Source organism: Montipora capricornis, chromosome 2, assembly GCF_036669925.1.
Source record: "Montipora capricornis isolate CH-2021 chromosome 2, ASM3666992v2, whole genome shotgun sequence".
NCBI classification, from domain to species: domain Eukaryota; kingdom Metazoa; phylum Cnidaria; class Anthozoa; order Scleractinia; family Acroporidae; genus Montipora; species Montipora capricornis.
The window spans coordinates 57,819,411-57,829,410 of NC_090884.1; the positions used below are offsets into that span (position 1 = coordinate 57,819,411).

The following is a 10,000-nucleotide window of genomic DNA, read 5'->3' on the forward strand; positions in this document are numbered from 1 at the left end:
AATTCAATTCTCAAGATGGCTACTGAGGGCTTCATGGCGCATGCTCTGTTACCTCTGTTTCCTTGAAGAGTCCTGAGCACTATAGTGAATCCGGATACGTGTGGACGCGCAAATTCGATTTGAATACGCTACGTGTGGATGGAAATATTTTTGTATCCGAAAAGAAAAAGTTGCGGATATCCGGATACGTGTGGACGTGGCCTCTCTAACTTTAAATTTGGTCAATTTACGTCGTTGTCAGGACGAGGACGGCAAAGAAATGTACAAGAATGGCAAGTACAGGGCGTGCAGAACCATTGCTTTCGTTCATTAACCCAATTGTTTAGTGGCATTTTTTTCTGCCATCGTCGTCATCTTTGCTTGATCTCCCTATTCTTATGCAAACATGGCTACAGATTACTTGAATGAAGTGCAGCAAAGGCCAGCGAGAAGGGGACGCCCGCCTCACGTCTTTTTAAACAGGCTAAATGACTTTGAACCACAAGAACTTCGATAGGAAAGTAACAGAAAATATGACATGACATAAAGTTAAATTGATTCCCACAAAAGAGGCACGAACGTACACTTTCTTCGACACATTTTATTAAAGATATTGCGGGTAGCTTTACAAGTGTATCTTAAGTTATTTTACACCAGTCTTTGTTTTTCAAAGTCTTATCAAGTGACCATGGAGAATTATCCAGTTATATTATCCGCAGAATAAAATTGGTAATCTGATCAAACTGATAATTGGATGCGATTGCAACCATCAAATCGGGACAATTTTGATAGCAAACTTCGGAGCAGCCCAGCTTTATCACAAAGCGCCTTGAGACAGCGGCGCGAGAAATGGTCACGCGTGACACGCCTGCATTTCGCGCGGCGCGCCTATTTCATCGCACGACACACTCGACGGGCCAAGTGAAAGCAGAAAAGTTCCATTTCTCGCGCGATAAAAACTATTTTTTTGGGTTATTTTACCTGAATTCAAACACTGCTTCAGACGAACCCAAAAATCAAAAGAAATACTGCATTTATAGATGGCAACACTATGTTCAGGACGACATATTTCTTGACCGTTTGCATTCTAAAGTTCAGGCTGTCTTATATACCAGCTATTTCAATCATTCAATTGGCAATTATTCGGCAACCAGACAAATACTTCTTACTCGCCATTTTTATTCATCCCCGTTCATCAGCGTCCAAGTCTGAAAGGAAATCAAAACACCCACGTTTTTTATGTTTCAATTTTTATTACTGTCGGCTTATAAGTCAACCCAAACATTAAAAAACTTTAGGGTTGTCATTTGGAAAAACGATATGATGCAAGATTTAGAACTGTTTTTCTCTTGTACCATCTACTCAACCCAACCACCAATGGAACTGGTTTTTTTTTGTGGCCGGGCCAACGGGGAACTTAATTAGGTCAACATTGAACCGGTAAGTTGGAGGAAATAGGAAATGTTCTCATTTTACTACTACTGAAACTAATTTTGACTGGAATTTTAGGTATAAAGTTATGTATTTACCGATGCTGATTCAAAACAACATTTCGATTGCCCATAACAGGACTCAAACCTACTCCTATCGGTTCTTAGTTCAGAAGGAGAATAGACCGAATGCATAAATGGCGGCCAAAAAAAATATTCTTTTGTTTATGTGCTAATTAGCCTCACTAGCCTCGTTTGCATGGACAAAATACAAAAGAACGGTTGCTTGAGAGCGAGGCTAGTGAGTCTCATTAGCACATAAAAAAAGAATACACTTTTAGCGCCATTTACGCATTCGGTCAATGGCTGTATGATTAGGGCGTTGGCCCTTAACCAGTTCTGACAAGTAGCTGAAGTTGCTAATTAATAAGTCCTTGGTCCAACTTCCAGGCTGCATTTGTAAATAGCTAACTAGTTTGAGTTGTTGTTCTGTTCTAAATTCATCACACCCTGCCAGCAGAGGCGTTCTTAACTCGACGAGAAAGAAAGGACTCTGCAGAAATCGTATGAAGTCTTTATTAAGTATGCGCGGGCCGTTGCTTGGACAGTTTCAAACCCAGGCAAAGTCTCGATTGATTTTCGTGCTGAAGGCTCGATTTTGACCTTCGTCTTATCAAAAATATGATGCGCGCGCTGCCTAAACCGGTTTGACCGGAGTCACTAGCCCAGAAACTTGGGATGCGGCGACTTGAAAGATTTCGGCAGAGCCCCTCTTGCTCGCCCGAGTTTTAGAGCCCCCGTGGGAAGTGGTCAATTAAGTAATTATTAATATAACTAGGGGTTCCATATTGGAAGTGAAGTGCTGCCCCATGTAGAGAAAAATGGTGGGCGTGAGACATGAAGATATCACATGGTGCTGGAGATGGTTGGAAAAATATAGTACAAATTAATGTCGTAGAAATATGCAAGTTTGAAGTTGAATTCTTTTGTATTTTTAATTTGAACCTTGTTTTTTATCTTGACGCGTGCGTTTTTAAAACTGAACAGACGCAAACACCCAAGAATAATATTAACTTGAACGATTTATTTTTACTGGTACATTTAATTTTTTTTCACTCATCGTAGATTTCTACTACTTGCAATATATAGTGATGAAATAATTGTCAACAACAATTATTCTTCTGATAAACTGCTATCAAAACGTGATAAAACGTTCGCTACCCTGGTGAATACTTCCCGAAATACTTAAATTTACACCTGGCATGAATGCTACTGAGTAACTTACCCTTTTTACGTAAAAAACTTCGAACGCTTCCATTGCATCAATGATTTCGAATATATAATACTCCCTTCGAACGCCTCCTTTCGGATCAACGAATATACTCAAACAAGAGATTATGAGCAATCGCAGATTCAAGTCTGTCAAACATAAATTCACCAATCCCAAGCTCTCTACGCTGTGGGGCCTGGGAACTGCTCACAAACACATAACTTGAAGTCGAGATATCAGGGCAGAAATAAGAGGCTGGCCTATACGGGCAGCAATTAATGCTCGAGCACTGAGCCGAGAGCTGTGATTCAAGTTAACCGATTTAGCGGGCCGTATTCTAGGTCTAGAGATATGATAAACATATCAACCACCTTTATTTTCTCTATACTGTAAGTTACGGCTACATGTTTTCTCCCAATTAAATTAACAACCCGAGAGCGATAAAATTAAACAGAAAAAGAAAAGTGTGTCGCAAGATCCATTACAGCGAACTTGCTCGCTAACTTACTTGTTTTCAAGATATATTTATTTTTTGAGAAATAATTAAGAGAAGAGGTGTGTGGAGGCTGACCTGTGGTAAAAAACGCAATACTCACGGACAGCGTCAACCAGCAAGCTCTCTCAACGAGGTGAGGAAGACATCAGGAGTTATGACATGCGTCGAACCTGTAGATGGAAGTGAACGAGAAATGTTTAGACAAAAATGAATGTCACACCCACCGGATTAAAATCAATACATACAGTATGATTAGCAGATAAGATGGACTCCCTCTTCACACAGCGATCTAAATAAGAAGAGCGCAGGCATAAAATGTATTTAGCTCTTCCCCGTTGCGCCAAATAATCTAACATGAAGTCCTAAAAGTTCCAATATATTGCGAAACAAAGATGGAAGGTTCAGTTTAGGCGTACATTAAAGTGGCAGAAGGCTAAAACAGGTCTTGAGAGACCAAAATATGTCAATTTACCAATTAAAACTTCCCAGTCTTTCTTGACAGCAGTTACCTACAAAACATCACAAAATATAACAGTCAGTTGGTTCAGAACAAAAATTATCTGACGTTTCAATGTTACACTTTCTACTTATCAATGCTCTCTCAAAACGGGCTGGTCTTTCAATGATTAGCGACGAAAGCAAACTCACAAGCAACATACGCAAATTCAGTAGCGTTTTTATCAACAGTATCTTTTGTTAGGACAAAAGACAAGAAAAAAGAACTGGTTAATGCGTATTCCTATGACTGAGTAACCTTACTGTGGAAGCGACCATTAAAAGAACATGTTCTTGCCTAGAACAAGCCACCAGCAGAATCAACCCCAACCGCTTTTGTTATTTTCCTTCCAATCCTTATCAGTTAGTTTCATTATCCTGTTGGATTTTTTCCTTACAGCATCAAAATATCTGGATTACGTGCGTATATTTTTCAATAAAACGATGTATGAAGCATGTTTTCCAACTTCCGAGTTAAATAATCGGGACAATGACTCTAAAACTCACAACATTTTCCCAAAAATCATGCTGGAGCAGTCAAAGGCCGACACCAAACAAACCAAGTGAAGCTATGATCCTTGCAGTTATGAACGCAATTTTAACAATTGCGTAGAGAGTGCTGAAAAATTCAGGACTTCAACGGGGTTTGAACCTGTCAGTGACCTCGCGATACCGGTGCGACGCTCTACCCAACTGAGCTATGAAGCCACTGACGTTGGGATCTGGTCATTTGTCGGTTCTACCGTTCCCGTGATGAATGAATCAACGAATTCCTGAAATCCTGAATTTTTCAGGCTTCTCTACGCAATTGCTAAAATTGAGCCCGTAACTGCGAGGATCATTGCTTCACTTGATTTCATATCCCCAGTTCAAAAAATGCATGATTCCTTTACTACATCATTTCATTCGCTGACCAAACAAACCATCATTGGACTATACCTCGTAAGCCGTTCTGGTTTCTGAAAAACAAACTCCGCCAACAATGAAGATGATAAGTCGAGGACCTGCCCGAGCTTCCGTGGAACCCTAACATGTAAAAATTAGGCCTTCAAATTAAGCAAAGAAGACGTCGACAAGGATAAAACGAAACGAAAGTAACGAAAGTAGTACATTTTGCTAGCTATCAGTCCCTATTTAAGCAATAGGCCACTTCAGGCAATACCATAATTATCTTTGTCTGTCCCCCCACGTTTTGTATAAGCATTGTTCCAGTTTCTCTTGGGACTTACGATGGTCCCAAGAGAAAACAAAAACAAAGTTTATGCACAATTTGGGGGGACAAAGAAAGACTATTATGGTATTTTCCGAAGTGGCCTATAGAGGACGTTTTCCGTGTTTCCATAGCCTCATCTAAACACGAGGGGGAGTTGGGAGAATTCTCGACAGTTATGCAAACCCTCGACCCTCGACCCTCATATAACTGTCGAGGATTCTCCCAACTCTCCCGAGTGTTTAAATGAGACTATGGAAACACTGAAAAAAGTCCTCTATTGCTTTTATCAGGGCTCGAAATTAACATTTTTAGTAAGGCGCCAATTGGCGACTGATCCAAAAATTTTGGTCGCCAGATCTTAACTTTTAGTCGCCATTTTTTTCACTGATATTTTTTTCTTCATTTTTCTGATGATCACGTACACATGCAATCTTCTTCATAGTCCTAAGTTTAGGTACACTTAAGCTTCTAAGACTGAGATACTAAAACTTAAAAGGAAGCCAGGGCTCGTAAAACATATCATTACGCATTACGAGGTAAATAATCAATGTGAAAGCAGCTTTAGTCACGTTTCCTGTGCTTCCTCCGCTTTTGTTAAGTTTCCATGTAACATCGAGTCTATAGCTTACATAAATAGACGAACCTGAACATAAACAATCATCAATTTTCCATATTTTCAGCGCTAAAAAGCCAAGGCTTCGTTGTGAACTTCACGCTTCAATGATTGCACGTGTTGTTTAGAGCGTCCGCAATACCAGCTGCTGAATCAAACATGGCGCTCGATTATGAAAAATGGAGATCGAAGAGCCAGAAGAGTCGTGGGTTTGTTTTGTTATTTCTGTGCGCATAAATCGTGCATTTTATCCAAAACTACGGTTGATTTGCCTTTGAGGTTAAAAGGATGAAGGAAAAAGGTGAAGGTTAGTCGCCCACTGGCGACTAGCTCTAAAAATCTAGTCGCCAACGCTTGATTTTTGGTCGCATTGGCGACCAGTGAGTCGCAATGTCGAGCCCTGTTTTATGAAGTATTTCTCAAAGATAATTCGATAAATGAAGGATTTTTTCACTTCTAGATTGAAACAGATTTTCTTGATACACGCTCATATTTCCTACCAGCCAATCAAAATGCGCGTCTGGCAACACATAAGCAATCAAAATTCGTGTGATGTCACAGCAGTGTTTCCATACTCCCCCACATTAGCCTCCACTGCAAGCTATTTCCAGTCCAGTATTGAGAATACAAATATGCTCTATCAACCCAACTAAGAGTAGTGCAAAAGACACAGGAGCGTGACAACAAATTCAGTTACCAAATCATTAATTTGACTTTAATAGCGTTCATACAAAAAAAAAAACACCTGAACAGCTGCAAAGACATCAAAAGAAAGTAAATTGCCACATCTAAGTAATCTCATAGAGGTTGTCCTTGCTTAAGCTTAACCAATAACAAAGAAAATTAATACCTTCTCCTTGTGCCAGTTGCCATACCGCGCGCTGTTGAGATCAAACCAACCATTTTTCAGTCAATGAAAATATCAAACGGGCGGTAGGTGGAGGCATAAGAACTTCGTTAAAACGCCAAAAGATTTGCATTTCCGTAGGTCCTGAATTGGATTTAAACTTCCTAAGGAAACGACAATCTTTTGGCGTTGGAACACAACTTTTATGCTTTCACCTACAGCTGTAGCAGCCATTCGGGATCTTTGGATCGGAGGAAGAGAACGACTACGAGTACTTACGAGTACGAGTTTTCCGTACGGGGCATAGGGTTTGTAGGCCGACATTTTTCGAAGTGCGCGTGCTCAGAACGGAAAACTTGTACTCGAAGTAGTCCTCGTCCCCGGATCTAAAGGTCCCCAATAATCGACTAAAAACAATCAGGGAATATCAAACGGCGTGAAAATTGTTGCGCTTTCGAAGCGCCGAAGTTATTAATTAAGCGATGAACAGCAGATGAAACTTACGCACGATTTCTTAAAAATAGTTAGGAAAATACTGAGGGGATTTAGAAAGGTAAACACTGGTCACTAAGAGGAGTTATTGCAGAAGACTACTGGTCAACTCCTTACAAAGATCACATCACTGATGAGGAAGCATGCTATTGGACATGAAGACCTCTTAACCTGGCACGTCAAAACAGACGCAAGCTGAAGTGGTATGGGCATGTCTAAATTTAAAAAAACTTACTCAGACAATACTACGAGGGGAAGTGCAACGAGGAAGACAGGAAAAAAGATGAAAAGACAACAGCACAGAATAGACAAGCGTGACGTTGAGCGATGTCCGAAGAATCTCAAGAAAGAGACGGATATGGTACAACTTCTAAGGCGCCCCCCACCCGTCGGCCAGGCAACGCGATACATGTAGGCATGAAACGATTTTAAAAATCACACAGTGCAATCCATGTAGAATTTTAAAGTATAGATCCTGCGTCAGAGTTCACAAAAAGGAATCGCTTATGCTCCCGGGCCCTCTATCTTGATGCACTAGCCCACAAAACCAATCAATCGTAATTAATCCGTAAGTTAACATGAATAGACTTACCTCATAGCTTGACCTGCCACGAAGAAAATATTAAGAAAAAAGAACGTCTTTAGTGACAACAAGGCATGATTATATGGGAGCGTACAAGAGTATAATAATATTTAGTACAAAAATATGGAGGCGCTTTGAAGAATATGTCGAAGCGTATAAATAGTGAAATAAAGTTCTTGGTGACTGGCGTTAAGGACCAAATTCAATCAGCAACACTGAAGGATTCAAGAATTTCTAATAAGCATGAATTCTCTACTACAATAGTATACTAAATTGATCGCTCCCCGTATGGGCTTTTCAGGGCCTACAAGCGTCGCACAACATCGGAATGAAAGAATGCATAAGGCGCCTCTGGCAGCCGCCATACTAAACGGTCCCTGTCTGATGTTGCAGCACAGCACCACAGCCAGATGTAATTAGCTGTGAGTCGATTTTAATGAGGGAGGAAAACCTAAACTCACGAATCAGATTGAGATCGAATGGAACTTAACCAACATACATGCATGTACTACCGCAGAGGTAAGAGGCACCGTTTATGACCAATGGCCTAATATGACTGCCACGCCTCAGAACTGCACCCTTGTTTTCAACTGAAATTGCAAATTATATTGCCAAACGTCCCAAAAGCCTTGTATATCAATGAGGACACACACAGTTGGGTGAAACCATTTCTCTAGCATCGCAAATCGTTCAATTCGGGTTGCCATCAGAATGTCAAAAAAGGCTTCGCTTAAGCTACTCTTTCATTTAACGCACACCTTTACTGCTGATAGCGCTGCTTCCGGTTCGCTGAGAGATGAATGGATACAGAGTACTGTTAAGCTTTTCATCGACAGCATCCTAACAGACGATACAAGAATAAATATTAAGTAAAAATTGTACCGGGTGCAATTAATTATAGAATTCGCAACACTTTGTTTAAATCCAGTGTGGAGAACTATTTCATTAGCGACTGGTTTGGTTTTGTATTACGATGCCTCGTGATCGGGTTAAAAAGCTCGCGCCATATTCTCAGCCAACAAATCACAAGTTCCGCACGCGTTTTCCTATCCACGAAAACTAAGAAAATTGTACTCAAACGGTTTAATGGTCCGTTAAATCCGTTTGTGTTGGCCTGTAGCTCCACTCGCGCGTGCACTCGAATGAGCGGGTGACGCATGCGTAATGCTGATCTCGTAAACCCCTCATTTTTCTTGATTTTGCAAATTTACTCGTTTATATCTCTGCTTCCGGACGGTGAATTGTTTTCATTTTTTGCGTGTTAGCTGGGATTAATTTAAAACGTCTCTCTTTCAAATTTTCAAAAAAATTCTGAAGGTGAAGAGACATTTTTGAAACAAATGATTTTTCTGAGAAACTGACCTACAGATTTTGTTGAATTTTAAATATGTTAGAGATTATTTCTAACATTATCTGGCAACGCTGAATGGGAAGGTTTTACCGTCCCGTTTTTTTCAAAAAAGACAATATATCTTGATTTTAAGGCTCCAAAAAATGCCTTATATCGTTGCCATGGTAACGTTATACCCTCGCCAAAATTTCGTCTTGATATGATCATCCTAACTGTATCTAAGGACAGAATATGTTTATTCGTTTATTCGTTTGAAAAAGGTAGAAACTATTCCGAGCCTCCTTAAAGTCAACTACAACAAACCGAAAACCGCTCCACATTTAATTGCTTTTTATCTCGTGAACTGTCAGATTAACAACACGTTTCAGGCCTTGAGTTTTGCACTAACTCCAGAAACAAGATAAGCAGGGACTTTTATCATAAAACTCTTGCTTCCTGACCTCCATAATATCCTTGACTACGGGGACCCATCGTGACAGCTCGTAAAGTGAAGTGCGCTCTTTTCTGGCTGGTTTGGTTCCTTTCCTTGCACCGGAGGACTATTTGAAAAGAGTTTATGCAAAACTTTAATTTCTAAATCTATGAACATACCGAGTAAGCTTAATCTTTAGGAAAAGAGAATCTGCTAGTTTTCTACATGTTTTACGACTAGAGATTACCCAGAAATACAAATGTTGAACTTGGACTGCGCCTCGTGTTTTTTAACCCGATAATACAATGCTGCTCGTTTTTTGAACAGTACATTAATGCCATGAATAGCGGCGCCATTTTCAAAACTGATAAAGACTAAACTTCACGCCATTCTGAAGTGTACATTTATATCAGAAGATTTATGTGAGTGAACATAGCAATGAGCGATGCCCTAAGCAAAGTCTGCATACAGTTTGTTTATGGACACTTTTGCGCGAAATTAACTCAGATTCAAACGACTAACATGAGTTTACGGTATATAAAGCCAAGAAGCTCGATAAAAATGACAAGTCCAAACCAGCAAAGCCACAACCAATGTTCCCAACCCATGACAGCAAGTGAAACAGACAACAATTTGTGGGGTAATGGGGTAGGAGATGAAGCACTCCATTAGCAGGTCATGAAAAGGCAGGATAACTAAGTTGCCCGGCAAAGAGAGGTTGCGATCCTCTCCAAGGGGTTACAATCCCCAAGGCCATGACAACAAGTTGGCACTGCGAGGTTACAATTATCGCCAAGGAGTTACAATCCCAAGGCCACA

The 10,000-nt window shown here is 40.3% G+C and overlaps 1 protein-coding gene across 1 annotated transcript in view; it reads right to left on the reverse strand.

Moving 5' to 3' along the window:
• Positions 1 to 560: 560 nt before the first annotated feature.
• LOC138028504 (syntaxin-binding protein 1-like) overlaps positions 561 to 10,000 on the reverse strand; it is a 43,370-nt gene continuing 33,930 nt past the window's right edge. The window contains exons 23-30 of the mRNA XM_068876066.1: positions 9,210 to 9,308; positions 8,177 to 8,258; positions 7,428 to 7,440; positions 6,347 to 6,377; positions 4,610 to 4,696; positions 3,648 to 3,684; positions 3,251 to 3,345; positions 561 to 1,187 (exon numbers count right to left, since the gene is read on the reverse strand). Of these exons, the coding sequence (XP_068732167.1) occupies positions 3,284 to 3,345; positions 3,648 to 3,684; positions 4,610 to 4,696; positions 6,347 to 6,377; positions 7,428 to 7,440; positions 8,177 to 8,258; positions 9,210 to 9,308 (411 nt within the window). The 3' untranslated portion in view covers positions 561 to 1,187; positions 3,251 to 3,283. The remainder of the gene's footprint in view (positions 1,188 to 3,250; positions 3,346 to 3,647; positions 3,685 to 4,609; positions 4,697 to 6,346; positions 6,378 to 7,427; positions 7,441 to 8,176; positions 8,259 to 9,209; positions 9,309 to 10,000) is intronic.